This window comes from Chelonia mydas, chromosome 8 (genome assembly GCF_015237465.2).
Source record: "Chelonia mydas isolate rCheMyd1 chromosome 8, rCheMyd1.pri.v2, whole genome shotgun sequence".
NCBI lineage: Eukaryota > Metazoa > Chordata > Testudines > Cheloniidae > Chelonia > Chelonia mydas.
Genome location: NC_057854.1, coordinates 51,820,270 through 51,846,845, shown reverse-complemented (window position 1 = coordinate 51,846,845; position 26,576 = coordinate 51,820,270). Strand labels below are relative to the sequence as shown.

The window sequence follows — 26,576 nt, the reverse complement described above, 5'->3', positions numbered from 1 at the left end:
GACCTTGTACAGAAATAACACGTGTTAGGTACTATGAATTGCTTGTTTCACTGAGAAACAGTCTCCCCTTTGTTCTCTAAAATGTGTCTTTTAAACTTCTACTCTCCCTTTTTCTCCTCCCACAGGTGCAAATGTTTCAACGCGCCGCCTATCAGCTCTGTCCCAGAGGCTGGCCCAGATTAGATGGTGGAAACAATGCACTTGGGACGACATGTTTTCAGAGCTTATGCAGTCCTCCCACACTGATAGGGCACAGCTGAATGCGTGGAGGGAAACAATGGCAGAGTCCTGGAAAGCGTTCAGTGACCGCCATGAGAGCAGGCAGGATGCCATGCTCAAGCCGATGGGGGAGCAAACTGACATGCTCTGCTGTCTGGTGGATCTTATGAGGGAAAGGCAGCAAGAGCACAGACAGCCGCTGCAGCCCCTGTATAACCGGCCTCCCTCTTCCCCAAGTTCAATAGCCTCCTCACCCAGACGCCCAAGAACACGAGGGGGGAGGCTCCGGGGACCCACCCACTCCATCCCAGAAGATTGCCCAAGCAGCAGAAGGCTGGCATATCCTAAATTTTGATTTGTAGTGTGGTCTTGTCCTTCCCTCCTCCCCCCCGTCCCACCCCACCCGGGCTACCTTGTGTTTTATCTCCCTGTGTTTTTAATCAACTAATAAAGAATGCATGGTTTTGAAATTATAGTGACTTTATTTCCTCTGCAAGCTGTGATGGAAGGGGGGAGGGCGGTTGGCTTACAGGCAATTAGAGTCAAGAAAGGGGGTGGGTAACATCAAGGAGAAACAAACGCAACTATCACACCGTAGCCTGGCCAGTCCTGAAATTGGTTTTCAAAGCTTCTCTGATGCGCAGCGCTCCCCGCTGTGCTCTTCTAATCGCACCGGTGTCTGGCTGTGCGAAAATGACCACCAGGCGATTTGCCTTGACCTCCCACCCCGCCATAAACATCTCCCCCTTACTCTCACAGATATTGTGGAGCACACAGCAAGCAGCAATTACAATTGGAATATTGGTTTTGCTGAGATCTAACCTAGTCAGTAAACTGCGCCAGCGCGCTTTTAAACAGCCAAATGCACACTCTAACACCATTCTGCAGTTGCTCAGCCTATAGTTGAACTGCTCTTTATGACTGTCCAGGCTGTCTGTGTACGGTTTCATGAGCCATGGCATTAAGGGCTATGCTGGGTCCGCGAGGATAGCTATAGGCATTTCAACATCCCCAACAGTAATTTTCTGGTCTGGGAAGTAAGTCCCTTCCTGCAGCTATTCAAACAGACCAGAGTTCCTGAAGACATAAGCGTCATGCACCTTTCCCGACCATCCCACGTTGATGTCGGTGAAACGTCCCTTGTGATCCACCAGTGCTCGCAGCACCATCGAGAAGTCCCCATTGCGATTTACATACTGGCTTCCCTGGTGGTCCGGTGCCAAGATAGGGATATGCATTCCATCTATCGCCCCACCACAGTTAGGGAACCTCATCGCAGCAAAGCCATCCACAATGGCCTGCACGCTTCCCAGAGTCACTACCCTTGATAGCAGCTGGTCAATGATTGCGTTGGCTACTTGGATCACAGCAGCCCCCACAGTAGATTTGCCCACCCCAAACTGATGCGCGACTGACAGGTATCTGTCAGGTGTTGCAAGCTTCCAGAGGGCTATCGCCACTCACTTCTCAACTGTAAGGGCTGCTCTCATTTTGGTATCTTTGCGCTTCAGGGTAGGGGACAGCGAGTCACAAAGTTCCATGAAAGTGGCCTTACGCATGTGAAAGTTTCGCAGCCACTGGGAATCATCCCATACCTGCAAAACTATGCGGTCCCACCAGTCTGTGCTTGTTTCCCAGGCCCAGAATCGCCATTCCACGGCATGAACCTGGCCCAATGCCACCATGATGTCCCAATCGCCACATGCCATGCTTCTAGGAACGTCTGTGTCCATGTCCTCATCACTATCGTAATCGCGTTGTCATCGCTTCCTCGCCTGGTTTTGCAGGTTCTGCACATACTGCTGGATAAAGCGGGAGGTATTTACAATGTTCACAACTGCAGCGGTGAGCAGAACGGGCTCCATGCTTGCCATGCTATGGTGCCTGCACGGGTAATCCAGGAAAAAAGGCGCGAAACAAAGGAGAGCAGGAGAGCAGAGTTGCAGCGGAAGCAGCGGTGTATGGTTTACGATGGCTTTCAGGCCTTCTGTATGAGTTGCAGAACAGCAGAGTTTTGCAGACCTACTGCACCATCTGCTGCAGGAAAGCAGGCGAACAGATTGGCAGCGGAAGCCGTGGTGTACGGTTGACGATGGCAGAAAAAAGGCGCGAAACGATTGTCTGCCATAGCTTGCACGGAGGGAGGGGCGACTGACGACATGCACCCAGAAATACCCACGAGACTGTTTTTGCCCTATCATGCACTGGGAGCTTAACCCAGAATTCCAATAGGTGGTGGAGACTGTGGGAACTGTGGGATAGCTTCCCACAGTGCACTGCTCCGAGAGTCGATGCTAGCCTCGGTACTGTGGACGCACTCTGCCGACTTTACGCCCTTAGTGGGGACACACACGGTCGACTGTATAAAATCTCTTCTGAAAAATCGACTTATATAAATTCGATATAATTTTGTACTGTAGATGTACCCAAAGTTGCATCCATGCTAAGAGGTTTATATGGGTATAATAGTACTTATATTGGTAAAGCTTATGCCTTTTGGGAATCAGCATAAGCTGTACTGGTCTGACTGTATCCACACTAGAGCTTATACTGGTAAAAAGTGACAATCCTCAATGACACAGCTATATCCGTATAACTCTTCTAGTGTAGATCTGACCTCTTGTATAAAAAATAATTTACTTGGATTTCTTTTCTGTGAACCAAAGAGAAAATCTACTGATAGAGCCAAAATGTTAAACATTAGTGCTGTCGTTCTCTTAATCAAGTGAAAATATAAAAAGTGTATAGCTGCTATTCAGCTATCAATAGGAATGTTTTAGAACCTGAGCTCTTAATGATTGGATCTAATGAAGCTGTGGTTGTTGCTTGGGAGTTTGTGTTTAGCATACAGACTAGAACTCTGAAGACTGTTCATCTGAGACCTGATCAGAAGTCAGAGGAGTATCTTTTAGCATTCCCAAATACCAGTCCTATAGATGAACTATCAGACCTTGAACCTTTCTAGTCAACAACTGTGTGCTGTGCATCCAAGACAGAGGAAAGGATTCTTTGCATGCAAAGCAGAGGAGTGAGATACCAAAGAGGCAATGTTCAAAGTGAGCCGGAGGTCAGAGGAAGTGAGTCCTGGCACTTTTTCTACAGCAGGAGCTCAGGATCACCACTTTCTTTTTTTAACTGCTTCATTGACACGGAGGGAGCAAAAAGTAATTGTGAGCTGAGGAACAAAGCATAATTCACAACAAATTACAGAAAGACAAAAGAGTAAAGTAAAAATTGCGCTCTGACTCCACCTCGGCGAGAAGTGAGTGCTCCTGGTACTCCACCTCGGCGAGAAGTGAGCGCTCCTGGTACTTTGCCTCGGCGAGAGGTGTTGCATTACTGTGCTCTGATCAGCCTCCGGAAACATCACATCCCCTTAAGTCAAGTGGCCACTCTTCTCATTGCTTTGGAATCACTGCAGGAATGCGGATATGTCCTTTGAAAGCTCCATTTCTGACAGCTGGCATGCTTATCTGCTCCAAGACAAAGCAACCATTACTGTGGAATGCTGTGTGTGTGTGAGGGGGGGGGAGAGGGGGTCTGCTGCTGTCTGAACTTACAAGACAGCATGCTGACATGCTCTCAGCCCCCCCAAAACCCACTCTCTCTCCTCCCACATACACACAACACACTCCCTGTCACACTCCACCCCACCCTCCCACCCCCATTTGAAAAGCATGTTGCAGCTACTTGCATGCTGGGATAGCTACCACAGTGCACTGCTCTCTGTGGCCGTTGCCAGAGCTGCTAATGTGGCCACGTCAGTGCGCTTGTAGCTGTCAGTGTGGACAGATTGCAGCGCTTTCCCTACTGCACTCTACAAAGGCTGGTTTAACTCAAAGCGCTCTACATCTGCAAGTGTAGCCATGCCCCTAGTGTGGACACAGTCTACTGCTATAAAAATGCTTATTCCAGTATAAGCTTATTCTCCTTTCCATACTGGCATAACTGCATCCACACTAGGGGCTTGTGCTGGTATAGATAAAGTGGTACAACTTTTGTGTGTAGACAAGGCCTTTGTGAGATCCTTGGAGTGTCACCAGGGCTCTGACTACAGGTATTTCTTTTGTGAGTCTATGAATGATTGCTATGATTTACACTGGTCTGTATTGGTAAGATTGACACAAAGCTCGACTGTTCTCAGATCAGTGGCCCAAGTTGAAACTGGCTGATGCACATTCACTCAGGCCTGTTCACGTGCAGGGGAATCTACAAGTTAAGGTGCTGCAGGTATTTGAGTTATAAATAGATCTTTAAATGATAGGAGTGATACCACACATTAAGCCTTCTGTTCTTACCAGCCAATATGAAACAGTATGGTTAACAGAGTTAACGACATTTTACAGCCCCTTATGGCAGCCTGGAAGAGCTTTATCATGTCCTGCAGAGAGGTGTGCATGATGGGGGATGACAAATGGCCCTTCACCATGCATTAGACTTAAGGAGATAAATCTTCATAATCATGGCTTTGGATTACCTGGGCAACTCCCATTGTACGTCAGTGGGATTTTCAGGGTGAAATATGAAATCTTTGCATATCACTTTGAAACGTTACCCCAAAGAATGTGTGACCACAACTTTAAATAATGTTTCAGCAGAGCTGTCCAAGGAATGGTCTCATTTTGGGTCACAAAGTCAGTCCCTATTTCTAGAGCACTGCGTGGGTATAAAATTTGTATCTGCATCCGATCTGCAAAAATGGTCCATGGATGCAAATATCTGCAGATCTATAGTGGATATCCGCAGACTTTCGGGGCTCTACCTATTCTGCATGGCAGAGACAGTGTATCTGATTCCTTGGAAGAGTGAGGGGTCTTGGTTTCTTTCTTGAACATCATCTTCTATTTGACACACACACAGATGTTGCTGGGAGTCAGGGGGATCCAGGCCATCTTCCACTTAGTGGTGTATGTTGTTGTAATGTGAAGCCTATCAAGATTTGGGAGATGATGGAGAACCCCTAAAACAATTTTAAAATGTCATTTTCCATGAACCCCCTTTCCAGTTATTGTTGGCTAAGAGATATGTGCATATGGAATCTTTTCAGAGTTATCCAGTCTCTCCTCTTGCCAGATTTGTCACTTCCATTTTAGTGAATTATAGTGTCCCAGACACCTCAGTGAAGGAATCTGGCAGGCAGGAGGCTGATTCTAAGAAGAAAGTTTTCTCTCTCTGTCACCAGCGATGAAGGAGGAGAAGATTAGAAAAGGCACGTGACATTTATATGGGGGTTTGCCTACATCGCTGAGAAAAGAAAAGGACCATATTTCGCCTTGATGTAATCAGTAGGATTTGAAATGACTTATGCCAAGACTTGCATGGTCTTACATTCCAGATTCTTTGTGGGAGTTTATTGGATTAAGTATACATGTCTTTTTCTTTCAGCATATTGTTCAAACGAACTTGTGTTTTCTAGAGAAGCAGGCTGAGCTATCGTATATTGACAAAACATATTAGTCGTCGTGCAAAACATTGGAAACCTGTTCCACTGCAGTGATGCTGTTAAAATGAGTGTGTCTGCAGCACAGCTAGCATCTAATGTGTGTAGCCTTTGTTTTATCCAATAAGACCCCTTTTTTTGCTTTTGTTTCCTAATTAGGGAGGAAGACAAGAACATATTTGATTACTGCAGAGAAAACAACATTGACCATGTAACCAAAGCCATACAATCAAAAAAAGTGGATGTGAATATGAAAGATGAAGAGGTATGGTGAAAAAGTAGCCCAATGATCCTGTGTTGGTTTTGTGTTTTATTTCACCACCCCAGACCTTTTTCTAAATTCCCAATTTAGAATTGTTATAAAACAAGTGCTAAATAGTTGGCCAAACATCTACTGGTTGAGACAGCAGTGTATTCCATTTGAAAACAAATAGCAATTCCATTCCAGTTTCAGCTGGGATTTTAGTAGTATCGATTTACTAACAATAATGCCATATCAGTGCCAGGATGCTTCCTTCTTGCAGTATCTTGAAAATGCCAGCTGGGATTCAAAGTAAGAGCTTAACAGAGCCACATTGGTGCCCAGTAGCCCTTTCCCCTTCAGTACAATGAGCTTGGTTGAACAAAAGTAGGAAACAATGGCTTTTTTGTTTGGAATTGGCCAGTGAGTGTTGTCTGCCAGTCCATTCAAGATAAACTAGTCTGGGCATGTGTGATTCCATCCAGAGCTACACAGCCTTAGATCAGAAAGGCTGGAGAGTACTTAATATTGGAACTTGTCATTGTCTCTCCTCGATTAGCCAGACAGAAGGCGAAAGTATAATTCTAGATTTGTCAGCTTGACTAAAAGTGTGACCACCATCCAGTGCTTTTCCTGTTTGTAAGCCCTTGAAGGAAGAATCAGAGTCAAAGCAATGTCACTAGATCCCAAAGCTGGGAAAGAACTTACATGACCTTGACTAGTAATTTGACAACAGCATCAAGAAGGAAATGAGTATCTATATTACGAATTGGTCTTATTTTTCCATACAGATATTTATTGTAAAGGAAAACACTTGAATGGACACATACACTTCTGTTGTTCAATCAGTCTGTAACTAATGATCTCCCATCTTTATCACATTGGTTTGAACCCTTATACACTGCCACCTAGCCCTGCTCCATAATACATACAGCTACCTTTACCCGCTGCTTCCCAGTGCATTGTGTTTTGGCAAACAGATGAAGCGCTTACACATTCATAGACTGAGACGCCACAAATTCAGTTGGGTTCTCCTGTAGCTCTAAGCAGATTTCTGCCCTCTGAGCCATGACAGCCCCGGCTGGGGCTCTGAATGCTGATGGCAGGGGCTTTTATAATTAATCAGGAATTGATGTGAATTAATTTTTAGGGGGAAAGGAAGGGAGGGTAAAATCAGGGTTGGAATTTCACATCATAGATTAAATGAACTGAGACTGTTTGCCACGCAGAGGCACTATAACAACAGCACCACTGAGCTCCATCAATCCTGCTAGTGACTACAAGTTACAAAGTTAAACAGCCAGCGTACGTTGTAAGCCCAGAAATAACAGAGCTGCTCTCACTAACTACAGTGTAGTTTAGTAATAAAAAAATCACTTTTGAGATCTTGTAGTATGAGCAGTCAGTGTATTGCTTTATTCTGACTGAAGGGGCACTCTTTTATATTCCTCATCTTCCAGAAGCTTATAGCTCCCTGAAAGTTCCCCTTTGTGTTAAAATTTCCCATCCTTGTTCTCAGCCAGAAGTTTATTTGAAAAGATCACAATTCCTTTAAAAGTTTGGTATAATTTTCTTGGGCCATTTCCGAATTAGCACAGTGTAAAAACTTAGGGCCTGACTGTCAGCCCCAAGGCTGCTGTAAGTTGTGGTGAGGGGCTCTGGGATGCCCCTACCTGCTGGAGATCAGTACCGGATTTACCATGGCGCCAGTGGCTCCAAGCTCTGAAGGGGGCCCATAACACTCACTTCCTCCCCTCTTTGCAACCTGAGCCTCAGAGCAGCAGGGATCCAGCATGGGAGCTGAGAACCCACAGCACCCTGGGAGCTGTAGTTCTTTGGCCAGCTTCCCACCTATAGAGCCAGCCCTGGAGCAGGGAAGGAACTACATTTTCCAGTATTCCCTTGGTAGCTATCAACAGCAAAGGGGGAGGGAGTGGGGAAGCTGTGAGACCCCATGCACTGCAGCTTGCTGTGAATGGAGAGCTGGCTGCTAGAAGGGGGTGGCACTGTGAGTAGGGAACAAGTATGCCCAAGGAGTAGAAGGCTTTGGCCCAGATATCACCCTCAGAAGACTTCCCCAGACTGGCTTAGGGATGCTGGTGTGACCTTGCCTGGCAGCCCCCAAAGAGGGAACTGGCTGGACTAAATGGACAGTAGACTTCCCTATCTGAAGCCTAGTAAGGGAGGTATGTGGATCCCACTAGAACTTAAAATGATAAGTAAGAAAAGGGAGGCTCTACTAGAGGACCTGGGCAGCTTTAGGTACAGTACAGGAGGATTTCCACTTCTGAGCCATGGAAGCAGAAATCGGCTTTTTTTTTCCAGATTTCTCTAATATTCAGAAAGGGAATATAGCGCTTGCCTTCTAGATTTGAACACCCTCAAAATTCAGGAGTGCTCAAGCTCAATTTAAGCTGCTGTTACTTCATTTCTTCCAAATCAAATATCCTGATCCACTGTTGTTTGCTGTAGAAAAAGTAGGATAAAATTGAGCAACAAATGCTGATATCTTCCCAGTGCTAACTAGGGCTGGAATTGCTATTTTCAACAGCCATTACCATTTTTTTTAGTTTTGTTTGTTTAAAAAGACCACCGTAATATTGCTTTGGCAAATTCCCCACAGAAACGAAGAGTGGAACAAAAGAATAACAAAGACACCTCAACTTTTCCTCATTTATGTAGGACAGTCTTATAATATGGATATTATTATGGATATCCTCCAATCACACAAGCTGAAAATTGTTCCCCTTTACTGCAGTTTTGTAACCATGCGGGAACTAGTCTTGTCTGTGTTCTGTGCACATCCAAAATTCCTACTGAATTCAGAAGTGCCTTGCTTTTGTGACCATACTACCTGATATTTTCAGCCCTGGTAAGCGAAGCAGGTTTACCTTTAGTAATTGGGTGGGAAGCCTCTCAGAAAAAGTTAGGTGCTGTAGGTGTTGCTTATTCACTTGGTAATGTGAGACCTTCCTGTTACAATAGTAAACCAGTGCAGCATAGAATGCACTTTGCTCCTAGAGTCTAGAATGGGGTCCTTTGCTTCTACACACAGCCCATTAAAGACAATGAAAAGACTCCCGCTCACTTCAGCGGGCTTTGGACAGAACTGATTATACACAGGGTAACTCCATTGTCTTCATAGGGTCCTGGTCCCACAACGGAGGGGGGCCATGTGAGCTTGTTGCGGAGCTGCTGCTCAGGGATGGGAATCCTCTGGAACTCCAGCCTCCAAAATCATTCAGGCTACACTTTCTGCTTGACTATGTGCTAGCTGAGGGGTGCGTGGGAATTGGTGGCCTCTGCTGCAGGAGATGGGCATCTCAGGTACTTAAAGCTATGGCCTAGAGGAGGAAGTACCTAACTGCAGAGTCTGCAGCTGCCTAGGGCCAGCGCTGAGGATTTAGAGTTCATAGTGCCATCATCCAAGATTCAAGCATGCTCAGCCTTGGAATTGCCACCCCTCCTTAGACGAGTGGCTACAGCTATCTAAGGCTGGCCTCTGGCAATTGGCCCCATGGCTGTAGCCAGAGAAGCTGCAGGTGGCTCTGTGACTACTGGGGGCCATTAAGCTAGGAGCTGATAGGTTAACTCCAGTTTCTTTCAAGGAACAGAGATCATCCATAGGAAAGGAATGTCAAGGGAAGCAGGGAAAAAGGAAGCAGGTCAGGTTTGCAGGGGAGAATAGCATCCCATGTAGAAGGGAAACGGGCATGGGGAGAGGTGGTGGTGACCAGGTACTAGACTAGCATGTAGATGGGAGCAGAGGGAGAAAGGCTGGTGACTTCAGGTTCCCAGGAGCTAAGTCCTCACTTTGGGGAAACGGTGTTTGCAAGTGGCTTGCTCAAATGGCAGGATGGGTGCTGAGGGAGGCATTTGTCAGAATTAATCAGGTATCTGCTGGCTGTGGAACTTTATTGAGCTGAGACCAGAACCACATACAGTGACTGGTGATACAGGGTGGTACCAGAGACATGGCTATAGAAGGTCTGAATGAGGAAAGAGATCAATCTGTCAGGAGTTTCCCCTGATCACTTTGAAAGGTCTGCTCACTGTGGACACTGGTAAACCCCCATGGGTGTACAGCTCAATGAGAAAAACTGGGGGCTGAGGGAACTGTGTAATATGGCAATGCATATAGTCATCCAGAGGTATGTGATCAAAATGAAAGATGTCTCTGAGATTCAGTACCGGGTATACTATGACACCAATGGCCCTGCCCACCAGGCCCACACTCGGAGCCCACAGTGACTACATGGGGGCCCACAAATATGCTTGGCACCAGGGCCCACAAAAGGTTAATCAGGCCCTGCTGGAGGGCCCCAGCTTTGGCTGAAAGCCACCTTTGCCCCATCTCCAGATGAAGTGAGTATATCTCAGTTGCAGTTGAGGATGCAACCCAGAGTAGTTTTCTTCAAAGGAGATGCATCTTTCAGTGAGAGAAGAAATGTGTAGAAATTAAGCAGCTCTTTGCATATGGCAGTTAGTAAGCATTATCTACTATTCATCATCAAGAGGACTTTTCAACACCATATTATGAAATCCTTCTCTGAAGCCTTGTCTACATTAGAGAATTTCACAGAAAAATTGTACTGGTCCAAACCCCAGGATAGACAAGACTGGCAGCTTCAGGCATTTTGACCTTCTTGTTGGTTATGCATACAAGTGCTTTGGCAGAGCATTATGAAGTTTGCTTAGCATCCATCTACCCCGTGATTGGTTCTAAATGGTACTATTAGTCCCCCGTTTTCATGAATACCAAAATGTCACTATATTTTTAATGAGCTGAAAAAACTGCTGTTTTTTTAAAACCACATTCCTTCTCCACAAGCTGGAGACTAATTTGTTTTCTCTATCCTGCAGCTCAGCTGAAATTTTTTAGAACATAGTATCTGTTGAACCTTTGGTAGGCCAAAAGCATATGCAGACATACTCTTATAATTTTATTAATCATTTTAGTGTTATGGTGCAAATGTGTGCAGCCAAGTCCAAAAGATACATCTCTTGTGCAGCTGAACCAACCTGACACTGTTGCTTTAAATGGATATACATTTTAAATGTTTGCAGTACTGTTGTAGTCATGTCAGTCCCAGGATTTGAGAGAGACAAGGTAGGTGGGATAATATCTTATATTGGACCAACTTTTGTTGGTGGAAGGGACATGCTTTTGAGCTTCACAGAGCCCTTCTTCAGGTCTGGGGAAGATAACCTAGTTTCCTGGTTAACAGAAGTTGGTCCAATAAAAGTTATTACCTACCTTGTATCTCTCCTAAATTTAAAATGGAAGTGCAGATATATGCAAATAAGCCCAGCTCCTAAGGAATTAACTTGTTACGGAATAGAATTTGCTTATACAGTGCATAATTTTGTAATGAATCTGTGCACATCCTTTTCTTGTATGAGTTTTTAAACAGTTCAGTTTTTTTCCACATACTTTATTAATGTTTATAATTATATCCTCTCCATTTTGTGCAAATAATTCCTACCAATTTGGAAATACAAGATAAAATTCTAGTGATACGTACATAATGTGAGAAGTCATACTTATTACAAGCAAAACGATTTCAGAATAGGGTGCTAGAAATGAATATATTTTAAAAATCTATGCTAACCACATCTACTAGAATAAACCATATAGAATTTGTCAATTTTAAATCTAATTACATACACAGTCTTCTCATGTAAAGAAAAGAATAGGTTGTTCTTTCTCAGTTCTCCAACGAGAATACTGGCTAATAGTTCAGATACAATAAACTTCAGTTTGAATTAAGCAAAGTCCTAGAGGATTATATAAAGTGTCTGATGACAATTATTATGTATAGGCTCCCATTCACTATTTCTAAATTGCCTGAAATTCAGCAGCGTAGGCTGTGTTGGTTTAAAAGATATAGGCACAGATGAAAGCAACTGGTTCCTTGTATACAGGGTTGTATGCAAAGGGAAATAATAAAGTAAAGGATAGGGTCACATTTTAGATACTTTGTCACTTTGGAGTTCATGGCATATCCTGATAAGAAAGAGATTTTGGTGCCTTTTTAACAAGAATACATTTCCAGCTTTATTTTGTTTTTGTTTTATTTTCAGAGGCATTGCAATCTTCCTAGAATGTGTCCTCAGCTGTTCAATTTTATTTTATTTTTGTTTTGGGAACTTATGTCAAGGGCACCTAGAGCTTTGGGTAGAAGCTTCCTTTTTTATATTATTGTAGAAATCCAAGTAAACAAATAAATGTTTCCTCTGCACTGTGTTTAAGCGGGTGCAAAGCCTTTAACAAAGAGCATCTGCCTCATGCCACCGTAATCCCCTCTCCTGTATTGAGAGCAGTGTCAGTGTAGCCATGCTTCTCTGAAATTGTCCATGCAGGGTTGGAGCCTTAAATGTAAAAGGATCATGTTCCAGCTCCCAACATAAATAGCACCATGGTATTTTTAGGAATGATGGGAAAAGAATGTCGTTTAAGAACAATTGCATCTTTCTTGACTCCCCACCCCACCCCCAAACACACACACGCTCCGTTTTCAGGTTTATGAAAGCAATTAGAGTCCAAATCAGTTTTATGCTGAGACATCCATTCAGTTTAGCTATAGTCCTCTTTCTCTCTCTGGGTTAATTGCAATGAAGACTATTCCCCTACATGCTTCTACTGGGACTTGAAAAAAATATTTGAGAGATAACCCATCCTCCCCCACTTTGTGTTTGAACAACCTGTGATTCATGGTGGAACAAAATTTATATGCTGTTGGCTTGAGAAACTGCTACAGAAGCTGGCCAAGCTGGCAATGGTAATCCAAGCGAGACATGGAAGATTTAAGAGGCAGGGTCAATACACTGGGGCTAAATTTATGCTTATTATTCAAGACTTGAGGGGCAGAGAAAACTGCATCCTCTCAAATAACTTCTGCAACAACTGTGTATCCTCTGTTGTGCTGCTACAACAGCAAAAATAGGCAACTTAGATTTTGTTTGCATTTAATTAAAGAAGGACATCACTACAGCATATATTTTCACATTCTGAATTACTCATGCCAATTTAGACGCATCTGTGATTAAGCATTGCCCAATAAACATTGCTACCATAATGAAGTTGTGATGGAGGGGAGGAGACTCTCCAAGAAATGCGAATGTGTATGGTCTGGAAAATCCTCCTAGTGTGCAGGGTGAACTTGTGTAATGACTCTTATAAATTAACTACTGTACAGACTAGAAGATTTTACAGATTGCATAGCCGATATCCAAGATCGACACATTGCCCAGTATTACCACTGTTTACAACTGATATGGGAAAGGATATTCCCTAATGCTTTTCCTCACCTGTTTGAGGTTTCTTTGTCTACATTTCCTGCTTGATGATTTTGTTTACTACTTAAATCCACATTAAGCAGAGCACATATTCCTTTGTTTAAGACAGTACTGTTTGCCAACTTCTGCTATGGTTTGGAACATGCATTAATAACATTGTACAGGGAAATCTTATAACTCCACATACAATGTTGCCACACATTTTATCAGGTTAATGTTGACCAGCAAATTATGAGTTTTCAGATGATATTTCACAGGGCATACTTTGTGTAAAGATTATCAAAATAGTGTGTAGGGTGTGGACACAGAGATACATTCTGTCACAATTACCCAAAGTGAAGCTGGCCCAAGGCTTTAAATCCATACTCTTGCAAAAAGCACACGATTTTTAATGATTACAGATGATCAGTTGACTTCGGTTTCTCATCTCATCCAAAAGAAAGGATCTCCAGCAGCAGCTTCTTGGGCGTTGGTTTTGTAGTCATTCAGAACTGCTGAATTTACTGGATTGCCAGGACTACTGTTGCAATGTGTTGAGTGTTTTTTTATGGTCTCATCCAAACCCAAATCTGGCAAAGTCACGCTCTTCTTGTTTTGAAGATAAGACACAATCACAGAACAACATGATATAGGTGCAGATCTAGAACATAAATATTGGTTTAAAGGATAGAAATAATCATATTTTTGTCCTGTAATTGCATGGTATTATCCCACTACAATTAGATAATCACAGTTATGTTATACGTAAGAAGTAGGGTTGTCGATTAATCGCAGTTAAGTCACATGATTAACTCAAAAAAATTAATTCTGATTAAAAAAATTAATTGCCGTTTTAATCACACTGTTAAATAGTAGAATATCAATTGACATTTATTAAATATTTTTGTACGTTTTTCTACATTTTTAAATACATTGATTTCAATTACAACATAGAATACAAAGTGTACAGTGCTCACTTAATATTATTTTTATTACAAATATTTGCACTGTAAAAATGATAAACAAAAGAAATAGTATTTTTCAGTTTACCTCATACAAATACTGTAGTGCGATCTCTTTATCGTGAAAGTGTAACTTAAAAATGTAGGGCTTTTTGTTACATAACTGAACTCAAAAACAAAACAATGTAAAACTTTAGAGCCTACAAGTCCACTCAATCCTACTTCTTGTTAAACCAATCGCTAAGACAAGCAAGTTTGTTTACATTTACAGAAGATAATACTGCCCTCTTCTTATTTACGATGTCACCTGAAAGTGAGAACAGGCATTCGCATGGGACATTTGTAGCCAGCATTGCAAGGTATTTACATGCCAGATCTGCTAAACATTCATATGCCCCTTCATGCTTCGGCCACCATTCCAGAGGACATGCTTTCATGCTGATGACACTCTTTAAAAAAATAATGCATTAATTACATTTGTGACTGAACTCCTTGGGGGAGAATTGTGTGTCTCCGGCTCTATTTTACCCACTTTCTGCCATATATTTCATGTTATAGCAGTCTTGGATGATGACCCAGCACATGTTGTTCATTTTAAGAACACTTTCACTGCAGATTTGACAAAACGCAAAGAAGATACCAATGTGAGATTTCTAAAGATAGCTACAGCACTCGAACCAAGATTTAAGAATCTGAAATGCCTTCCAAAATCTGAGAGGGATGAGGTGTGGAGCATGCTTTCAAAAGTCTTAAAAGAGCAACACTCTGGAAACTACAGAACCCAAACCACCAAAAAAGAAAATCAAACTTCTGCAGGTGTCATCTGACTCAGATCATGAAAATGAACATGCGTCAGTCCGCACTGCTTTTGGATCGTTATTAAGCAGAACCCGTCATCAGCATGGATGCATGTCCTCTGGAATGATGGTTGAAGCATGAACGGACATATGAATCTTTAGCACATCTGGCATGTAAATGTAAACAAACCTGTTTGTCTGAGCGATAGGCTGAACAAGAAGTAGGACTGAGTGGACTTGTAGGCTCTAAAGTTTTACAGTGTTTTGTTTTTGAATGCAGGTATTTTTTGTACATAATTCTACCTTTGTAAGTTCAACTTTCATGCTAAAGAGATTGCATTACAGTTCTTGTATTAGGTAAATTGAAAAATACTATTTCTTTTGTTTTTTTACAGTGCAAATATTTGTGATAAAAATAAATATAAAGTGAGCACTGTATACTTTGTATTCTGTGTTGTAATTGAAGTCAATATATTTGAAAATGTAGAAAACAACCACAAATATTTAAATAAATGGTATTCTATTATTGTTTTTACAGTGCGATTGAGTGATTAATTGCGATTAATTTTTTTAATTTCTTGACAGCCCTAATAAGAAGTATTCATGGGAACTTTGCATCTTGTAAATAAAGTGCTTCTATCTCCTAGAATAAATGTTTATAGCACAGAGAAATTTGGATTACCCGTCCAGTACAAATCCCACATCTAAAGTGTAGTGGATCAGAGATTAATTTAAGATGCTTTGTCTATCAGTATTTACTAATCTGTTAAATTCTACTCTCCTCCTTTCAGTCTTTCACTGTAATGTTGAGTGCAGGAACATTAATCATTAAATGATACTAATGTGGGTATCAATGTAATCTGTGCTTCCATAGAAAGTAATTGTGAGAGAATTCATTCTAATTCAAGGTTAATTAGTGTACCATTAAAATAATGTGTTACAAAAGTTAATTACTTGCTGGGTCAAAAAGTGTGGTAAAAAGCTGAATGCCTAATGTCTGAGATCACATTTCCCGACTCAAAATAATGTTCTAAATCTGCCACCCTACTGAAAAATATCCAACATGAAAAGTGAGAGAGATTTAGTCACTGGTGTCTTCCTATCCCCCTTCTACTAGTAAATTTTTGGCACGGTGTCCACGAAATCTGGCGCACGGCTCCTATTAATAGATAAGTGAGTTGCTCACTTTGTTCCCCCATGCAGTGTTGGAAGATATATGTCAAGGGATAGCCTGGATTAACCCTATTTTGGTTTTGAAGCACCACAAGTGTGTTGGGTGGTACATTAGAAAAAGCAAGTTGTTGTGAAAATGTCACAAGGCAGCATTATGATTTCTTGCTTTACCTCAGCATGAGTTTCAAAGATCCTTCTGCAGGCGTGTCACACGCCATATTAAATCTGGAGAAATTTATGTTAACAGGTAGTTTAAATTAACAGCTATAAAGTGTACACATTAAGCTGGAAGTACAAGTGATAGCCAGGGTAGAACAACTGCCATCTAAAAATATCATCTACTTTTTCTTTTGTTTAAATGAAGATATAAAAGATGCCAATTTATAACATCTTCTGTAGTTGACAGGAAATGTTTTAGTGCTATTCATTAAAGGCTCTGTTATTGCTTTGGATGGATTTGGATTCTGTTCGTGTAGGTAACAAGATAACTGTTCCCAAGCTTAGTGGGAAGTGTGGCTATTGCAGTTAATAACACATGAAACCATAGCAGAAGAACTGTGTTTTGGTATCCAAATGTAAGCGTTAAAAAAGAAAAAAAAAGAGAGCGCTCACAGGCTGGGCAGTCCTGTGTTGAGATGATTCTCTGAGATGAGCCTAAACCGAGACCCCAAAATAGAATACTCCAGATTTTGCAGCTATTCCCTATCCCTCTACAGGGCAAACTAAAACTCTGTATGTGGACACCCCCAAACTTTGGTGAGGTTCAGATCCAGATCAGGACTTCATGGCACAGGCTCATCTTCGGTTGAGTAGGTTGAGATGAACAAAGGGTGATGAAATTGCTCCTAACTGATGCATGCAGCAGTGCCCTTTCTAGGGCAGAATGCTTAGGACATCTGCACAGCCCAATTTTCCATCCACCTTCCTTTCAACATCTAGTGCTTAATTACTTGAAGCAGGTTCTCGCAGATAGAGAGATGAATCAATTGTTGCACAAAAGACAAAGTAAGGAAAACTATTTAAGACTTCTAAATTGCTGAGTGCTTTCTCTTTCAGATCACGTTGTTTTTCAACTAGTCCAGGGATGGGCAAACTTTTTGGCCCGAGGGCCACATTGGGGTGCGAAACTGTATGGAGGGCCGGGTAGGGAAGGCTGTGCCTCCCCAAACAACCTGGCCCCTGCCCCCTATCTGCCCCCTCCCACTTCCCGCCCCCCTCAAAACTCCCGAATCATCCACCCCACCCCCCCGCTCCTTGTCCCCTGACTTCCCTCTCCCGGGACCCCCGCCCCGAACTGCCCCCTGGGACCTCACCCCCTATCTAGTCCCTCCCCCGCTCCCTGTCCCCTGACTGCCCCCCCCAGAACCTCTGCCCTATCCAACCGCCCCCGTTCCCTGTCCCCTGACCCCCCCCAACCCTCCGCCCCATCCAACCACCCCCTGTCCTCTGACTGCCACCCTTGACCCCCTGCCCCTTATCTAACCCCAGCCCCCTTACCATGCTGCTCAGAGCAGCATGTCTGGCCGCTGCGCCGCGCGGCTAGAGCCAGACACGCTGCCATGCTGCCCTGCATGAGCAGGCAGCCCCGCCGCCCAGAGTGCTGCCCACGCCAGGGTCTAGCCTCCTGGGCCAGGAGCTCAGGGGCCGGGCAGGACGGTCCTGCGAGTCAGAAGTGGCCTGCAGGCTGTAGTTTGCCCATCTCTGAACTAGTCCCTCCTTTAATTGGGTGAATTAAGATGTATATCTCAGGAAGAGTTTGAATGAGATAGAAGGGGAGAAAAAGGCTTTCGTGAAGTGCTCCTTTGACTTAATTCCATCTTTTGCCCCAGACATTTGCTTCATCCCTGTTAAAACTGGCATAAAGCTGAGATTTGAGTTTAATGTGGAAAAAACATTCCATTCTCTGAACATGACAACCTGCCCTGCCCATAGCAGGGTGTTAAGCTGAATGTCAATCAGCCCTCAGAAGAGTGCTGAGCTACTTATTTCCCATGTCCTTAACAGACAGTTGGATTTGAACTTCCACTAGGGATTGCCACCCACCTTAGTGGAGGAGGAGTCATTACAAATTCTTTCTGGGGGTGTGCCCCGTAACTTCAGATGCAGAAACGTATGGGGAAGGAAGAGCTTGGAGGATTGTAGAGTAGACAAAAGAAAATATTCAAATAAATTTTTCTCATCTGATGACACCTTGTTGCCCAGATCATAGTGACTTAGGCTGAGAGTTGCAAAGCCACCAGGGGATTTGGATGCCTAGTTCCCATTACTTTTAATGGGAACTGAGGGTTCAAATGCCTTAGGCAGCTTTAAAAATCTTAGCCTTAAGAGCGTCCCTATTTCTGTTAAAGTCACTGGTGCAGAGTTAAACCCTAAAGCTGTCTAGAAGGCAGACCACATTCTGGTCTCTTGCTTTCTTCATTCTCCCTTACGTTTTTATTGACTTGAGTTGGAGTTTTGGGTGCAGAGGAGTGCAGAATCAGGCCCTGTGTTGCCCTTCTAACAGATGGCTGATGCTCCTGACCTTGCTGTGTAAATGTACAAGTGAGAATGAATGGCACATTATAGGCCATTCTGATTGTGGTTTTTTTAATGTTCAATTTTTAGTTGTTTGTGATATCCAGAGTTCCAGTAGTAGGACTTTGAGTCTCTTTACAATAGCTTCAGCTGACTTCATTCTTTTTCTTTTTGATATTTCTAGGGCAGGGCTTTGCTCCACTGGGCATGTGACCGAGGACACAAGGAGCTGGTCTCGGTACTGCTACAGCATGCAGCCGATGTTAACAGCCAGGTAAGGAAGGGATGGAAAACTTGCTTTTTGATGGTGCATGGTGTTGTATCTTTACCAAACACTTCATACTTTGTCCCATCAGGATTCCAAAGCAAATTCTTTCAGAATATGGAGTATGATTGAATATGGAGGAGGCCACCTAAAGCGATATATGTGAGACGAATATACCCATTAAAAACAGTTTTCCATACAACCAAATACAAAAACACAGTGAACCTTTTCAGTTGCAAGATGAAATTTCTTCCTGCAATAGTGTCTTTCACTTGCTGGTGATCAGTTCAAATCTGACTTGGGTAGGCGAGACCAGAGATATTTCCTATTACTAGACGTTTGGTGGCTTAGATAGAATGACTTGGTAGTCTCTGAAAAAGAAAAGGAGTACTAATGGCACCTTAGAGACTAACCAATTTATTTGAGCATAAGCTTTCATGAGCTACAGCTCGCTTCATAGGATGCTGTAGCTCACGAAAACTTATGCTCAAATAAATTGGTTAGTCTCTAAGGTGCCACTAGTACTCCTTTTCTTTTTGCGAATACAGTCTAACACGGCTGCTACTCTGAAACTTGGTAGGCTCTGTCCAGTTCCTTAATATCCTGTAGTTTCAGCAGAGCATCTGAAGACTGGAGAGTGAACTAAAGAAAATTCCCCTGCAGGAAGAAACCTGTTTGCCAAACGGTAGAACACAATAGAACATTCATTTATTAGAAGGTACATTTCTTAAACAAAGCATTCTAAATGATGCTTCAGATTAGGTTTTAAATTTGACATTGTTACAGTTGGATCTAACTTTATAATGTAGATTGGATTTATAATCCTGTTGTAATTAAGGGTTGAACCTTGCTAGCTGTCATCATGTTCAGAAATAATTGTCAATCGTGGTTCTCCCAGAACCATGATTGACAGTTGTTTTCCAATATGGTTGTTGCTTGCATCATTTCCCTGTCTAGTCTGTGTGTGTGCGTGTGTGTATTTTGAGAACTGTGCTAGCCCAAACTGATGATCTTTCAGTATCTCGATAAGTGCTTTGGAAATACTTCACATATGTCGCAGTAGTGCAATAGGCTATCCTGTAGGTTTTTTGACTCAGCAGTAACATTGTGATGGTGGAAGTAACTAGGTTAAGCTTTAAATATGTTTAAAAAATATTTAAAATATTGGTGCAAGCCCTACTATGGACAGAGCCGTGAGAAGGGTACATATTAAGAGAACTTGCTTGGTTCCGTTGAAATCAGTGGGAAGGTTTAGGCAGGGACCTGTGGTTCTTTGAGCATATGATTCCTAGGTTTCTGTTATGCAGACAATTTGAGGATTTTTTTCAAAGACCCTTTGTACATCTTTGGAAAAAAAGGTAGATTTGCGGAGGAGGGGTCAGTAATTATACTGAATGATGCTGGAGTTATGTCCATGATTTCGCTTGGTCCAAGATAAGACTGGACACCACACCTGCTATTCTAATCATGTGTGATATGTTAGTCTGTGAATGTTTGAAGATAGCATGATTTTGAGAGTGGGAGAACAGGGATTACATGTTTGCCTTTGTATTTTACCCTGTGACCCCAGGGGATATCTGGTGCTTGGAGTTCTGGAATAACGGTCCCTGAAAATTCATCTCTTTCTGATGGTTGTATCTCACATCTCTTCATGCACCAAGAGTGTCTTTAGCTGTAAAAGTATGACTTGGGGAGGACTTCATTAGCTGGAGGAGAATAATCTGTATTTTCTCTGTACTATCATTTTCTATTACTTTTTTCTCCTTTTTTTTAATGTATTGCACACTTTTTCTAACCAAATTATTTTTGTCCAGTAACAAAAGTTTAATAATAGCTATAGAAGGAAAATCAATCTTCGATTTTTTTCCCCCAACCAACATAATAAAGGAGACCTTTTTTTAAAGGTCTTATTTTGCACATAGATGTATTCTCAGAGAAAGCAGACAATTCTTAGGTTTTTATTTTATTTTCTCTCTCTCCTCAGCCTTCTATAAACTGTGATAACATTTTCAGGATTTCATGACCCAGTGTTTACTTTTTACATGGACCTTTTCCCTAAAGGAAGTACTGTCTAAAACCCAGGATTATGGGGAATTCTTTGGTGGAGCAACCAAAGAGAGAAAAAAAAAGTTATGCTTCCAAATATGTCATAAACATTGAAGCACGTGCTCTTATATGTTACCAAATGCACTGTCAGTTAATGTGTGGGTTGTAAAGAATTGGGGGTTAAGTATAAAGGAATCTCTAGTGACTTGCATTAGTGGAGCTATTATTTTAACAAGATGTGCTAACCCTGGAAGTTCACATTCCAGACTACACATAGCTCTCAGTCTGCCAGGTTCCAGCCTGTGGGACAGGCTTTGTAGAAACCTTGTACAGTACCCTACATGCCTTGAGATATCTTCCTATTTCATTCATACATGCAGCAGTGTTAAATGCAGGCAACATAAGACATAGATTTGGGAGCATGAGAGTGACAGCAACAGAGAGTAGAGGGGGAAGCTTATATGATAGATTTTTTTTCCTTTTTATTTTTTGTCTGCAGTGTTTTTAATATCTTTCTAGGATATTAGAAAATAATATCCCCCTCCTTAGCTGCTTCTGTGCTTTTTCATTGGGCAGGCACTGTATGTTTTTTCCCCTCCTATGTTTCTTATGTAGCACCAGGGTTATAATATAGGGGTTAGAGCATGGGGGGACTGGTCACTCGGACTCCTTAGTTTTACTGGTTCTAACATTAATTAGCTGGGTGACCTGGAGCCAGGTCTCCATTTTTCCTTTCTTTTGTTTTCTAAATGTGAACAATAGCTATCTTTGTAAAACACTTTGAGATTTCTGGGTGCTATATAAGTGTAAATACTGTAATTGTTTTATTATTTTATTACATACACTGATGTATTTGAAGCAGGTAAGTGGGAAGAGACTCCATGGTGCTGTTTGGTCCTGCAGTATGCACAAAGCTCCTGGAGTGCAGTAGTAGATTGACTGTCCTTTTTAAACAATGATGCTGTGGGTTTAAAGAGGCAGTTCATTGCTGTCCACTGAAAGCCTGCATCCATTGAGTTCTTTGATTGTCCATAATTAGCTTTAATAGTATGTTTGAAAAGAGGTGGTAAGTGATTGACATAGGGGAGGGGGGTGCAGAAACACAACAGACTTCCCTGCTTTATGTTGAAAAGAGACGTTTATGTAATCGAATTACCTAAATCCTCAGAGCCAAAGGCCATTTCTAAGTGGGTGGTTGGGTGGTGTTTTGGAACTGTGCTGGAAACACCCAGAACCCAGAGATCTTTCCAAAGGCAGCTTCCCAGTGCTGAGACATTCCGTTTAGAAAAATCTGTATTTATTGAACAGTGAAGTAAAGGGGAGCCTGTTCTCAACATTGTAGTTGGCCTGTGTTATGCAGGATGTCAGCCTATCATCATAATGTCCCCTTCTTGCCTTAAAATGTATGAATGAATGAATCTGTTGATGAATGAATAAATGTTGGTGTTTTTCATCCATCTGTGAGTAAAGTGAAACATTCTATTTCTATTGAAACAGTCATGGCTTCCTTTTTGTGGGTATTATTGCTTGTAGAACGTGTTCTTTCTAGGACAGAGCTCTCAACACGGGGTTGCAAACAGGTTTCAAGAGATCATAACCACCTTGCTGTTCCCATATCCCTAATGGGAGGGGTGTCTTGGGGAGGTCCCAGTATGGAAAATAGAGTCTCTTGGAGTGGAAAAGTTGAGAACCACTGCTTTAGAGGATATCTTGCCTTGTCTTGTAAAAATAAGGAAAATGGAGATATTTGGAAAATGGAGATTTTGTACATATGAAGCATCTCTGCTGGAGGTCAGACCTGACTTGCCCTCTTTTACATGGGATGATGTTGTTTTAAAGCATATAGGTTTTACTCCTGTTCAGTTTCAAGAAAGGTTAGGTGAACTCTGATCTAATAATGGACCAAATGATAGAGAGCATGACAAACAGCTTTTTCATGATGGTAGCATAAATGCAATAAGAGCATTGGGATTTTGCTGTTCAGCTGATATATTTCTGTACTGGGCAAACACTGGCTATATTGAGTTCTGAGAAATAGTATGTGTGTATGCTGTCACATAGAAATCAGAGGTTGTAGACTCACTTAGGTTAGTGGGAGGAAGCAAGATGAAGATCAAGCATGAATCTGTTAACACAGCAAAAATTCTGTACTTTTATCTAAAACTCCATTAGAGGATGGGTTGAATCTCATTACATGAGCTCAGGTAACATCAGGTTGTGTAAAATTAACCCCTTCCAGAATCTAGGCTTTTGAGAAGCTCTGCTCCTTATAGTTCAATTCTAAACTGGGTCCTAATCTGAGCTACTGACTAGGCGGCTTTATGCGCCTTTATCTGTCAGCTTTATGTCCTTCTCATTGACTTCATTATCCCATCATTTTCTCCATAGAGGTGTTTGTGTGTTGGAGCTATTAACCAATCTGTTCTCTTAGCTTTCTCTAGTCGGCAGGAAGTTAGGGGGCAGCAACACCATCCACCCATGAAAAGCCAGGACACACCAAAACAGGTTACCATACAAATCCATCATTAACTCATGTTTTTCAGGTTCTCCATTTAATTCAGTGTAAAACAGCAATACCGTGTTTTGCCACCGTGTGATAATGTGAGAGGCTGAAAGTCAGCAGCATGCCCGCATCCATTCTTGGAACACTAGAGAAGTGTTCTCATGAGGGAAGAAGTACATTGGTTTCTCTGTAATGTAATAGGAGGGAGAAAGGAGGGAATCAGCTCTGTAGAATGCACCATGCAGCTGATTTTTGTTTTTTATCTGGACATTTATATCTTGGAATTTGAGGCTGCATGTAGGTCTTCAGGGAAAGGTTTAATGTACTCAGAATAACCTTCTGGGTCTATCCTTTGGTGTCCACTCCCCTTGAGCTTCCTCCTCCTCACTAGTGGAGGGGATTGCTCTTTCTCAAACCCAGGATAGTTAAGACAGAAATTGTCTTCCAGTTCTATCCCATGTTACATATGCTCAGAACTATCCAGAACATACATTCATCTGCTGAAATCTTCCATCTTTGTCCTATGACCAAAGGTTAACTTTAATTTTATGTAGAAAAGTTTGAGTAAAATCCTTTGGTTGTTTTTGAGTCTGGCCAAGTGTAAAATAAAGTCACATCTTTCCTGTTTAATAAATAAATAAAATCTGGCCACACTTTTAGGAAGGAGTACAGCAAAGTTGACTGGTTTGGAATTTGAAACTTGTTATGCCTGTTTCCCTGTTATGCCATAATTCTGGTAAACTTTGCAGTATTTGCATATACTTTCTCTTAGCTTTTCTTCTTTTTTTTTTTAAATTTTTTTTATTATTATTATTATTACCATTTGAAAATTGCAGTGTTCTGAGTAAAAGATATTGGTGCCCACTTAAAGACGCACTGTCCACAAATGCACACCGCACTTTTCAAAATGTTTTGCAGACTTGAAATTTTGCACCTTTAAAACTACTGAACAGATTTTCTTCACAACTGACTTTTTGGTAGATTCAACTGAGTCCTAAAATTAAGCCATCTATGAAGAAAACCAGTTATTTTGATTTTGAAGTTAATAAACAAATTCCATTACAGATATATACTAGGTCATAAGTATGGAAATATGTACTTAACCGTCATTACTAACTGACACTAGCTGACCTTGGCCTGATTGTTTTTTGTTTAGTCCAGAAACATACAGACTAGAACTAGGAAGTGGTTCGTCTTTGCTCACAAAAGTGCCTATTGGTTATAGAACTGGTGACTTTTTCTTTAAAACAGCAGGAAAATAAATGTAATAACCTACATCCATGTGACATATGAAGGTAGCATAATTCAGTACTTAGAAATCAGGAAATGTGAAAATTAAGGTTGAGTGCATAGCCATAATTCTGCTCTTTGCATTATGACACATTCCTTAATTATATTGATCCTAGTTTCTTTTAGGGCTTGTCTACATGAGGGCATGGAGCAGAATAGCTCCACTAGTGGACACTTTGTTGAATGCACTAATTATTCCGGAATAAAGTGACTTTTATTCCAGAACAGTGTCCACATGGGGAGCTATTCTGAAACTGCTATTGCGGTCAGATTCCCTGTGTAGATATGCCCTAAGATACACACTTAAATCACTGGTTGTAGATAAAATTATATTACTTGAGAAACAGGATGTGATTACGATTCAAGACTGTATTGTATCTGTGTGTGCCCAATAGAGCAGAGGAAAAGTTGTGCTCAACTCTTTTTTCATTTCCGGATATTTGAGTGCTTAACTGTTTAATCCTAATGTTGCGTTAACCTAACCATTTGCATATAATAACTTGAATTGTAAATCTGCCATACTTCTAGGGTGAATTTACCTGGGGAATCCTCTATCATTGCCTTGTGCTCCTGTGTATAAAAGAGAATTTTTCTACATGGGATAGTTTCATTCTGTTTCTAATATTGCTCAGAATATCAGTGAAAGGTGCCCTAGGTCTTTTCTCCCTGCGGTGACGATGTGTAGCTTGTCTTGCTAATGATGCTGTTCACAGATAGATAATAAAGATGTAAGTAAAATGTTCAGTTCTGAGAAAATCATTTGTATCCCTAGTTTTTCATTTTTGCCTTGATGGCAATATCACTGAAGGTTCAGTAGTCAGATCTCTTGTAAGAGATCACAGCTTTTGTTCTTCCTTCACATGCTTCTCCACATCTCTGCCAGAACTATGAGAGTCCTCCTGTCACTGCCACCCCTTTAATTGGATAGAGGCATGGGTAAAGGATGACGACAAATATTATTTCTCCTCCCTATTCGACTAGGGCCTGAGTATGCTGCTTCAGAAGTGTTTCAGGTTCTTCCCAGTTTAGCATCAGGAAATCAGTACTGAGATAGAACCTAGGTCTCCTCCATGGCATTTCAGAGCGCTGCCATGAGACAGCATGATTGCCTAAAATCACACCTCTTAATGTTGTTATTTGCAGCAGGTAAAAAAATAGCCATTCCCTTTGAGTTTTGTCTTTCTTGCGGTAGGACTCAAGCATGGAAGTTTTTGCTTTAAAAGACTTCTTAGATTAGCCAGCAAGAGCAATGTGGCAAGCATCCCTCCTGCCTCTCTCTCCCAATCCCATGTTGGGGCAGTACACTTCAGACAGACCATGGGGCTTGCTTGATTAGCAAAAAGAAAAGCTTTCTAGCTACCCTGTCATAGCCCTTGCCACCTTCCTTTAACAGACAGGCACTTCCTCTTTTCTATCAATTTGGATGCTAACGTGCTTTTGAGTCAGAAGGCTTCCAGACACCAGGACACAAAGTAGCTATCCCCTTGTAATACCTTCTTGCACGTCCTTATTGAAAAAACTCTTTTCAAATGGAGACAATACAAACATAATAAATGGCAGGGAAGGTTCATCTCCCTCATGACTCAATCCTTCTCAAATAACATTATTATTGACTGGCCTATTGGTTGCCAAAAAGGAAAATCAATTTTAGTAGAAGTAGTTGCCTGGCCGCAGATCATGGTACTAACCCAGCACAGACAGGTTGATTTTATCAACTATCTGAAGACTAATTTCCACTATTAGCCAGAAATGAAGTAGAAATTATGGATATGTCAAAAATCGGTTGGTATTTTTTCTCTTATGTTTTCCCCTTGTATTGCATGGCTCTAAAAATGTTTTTGTGACTCT

The 26,576-nt window shown here is 41.8% G+C and overlaps 1 protein-coding gene across 2 annotated transcripts in view; it reads left to right on the top strand.

The window, feature by feature from the left end:
• Positions 1-26,576, top strand: part of ACBD6 (acyl-CoA binding domain containing 6) — a 140,213-nt gene that overhangs the window by 63,184 nt on the left and 50,453 nt on the right. For both annotated transcript variants that reach the window (XM_007061152.4, XM_043553034.1), the window contains exons 5-6: positions 5,819-5,924; positions 18,809-18,898. In XM_007061152.4, coding sequence (XP_007061214.3) covers positions 5,819-5,924; positions 18,809-18,898 — 196 coding nt within the window. The remainder of the gene's footprint in view (positions 1-5,818; positions 5,925-18,808; positions 18,899-26,576) is intronic.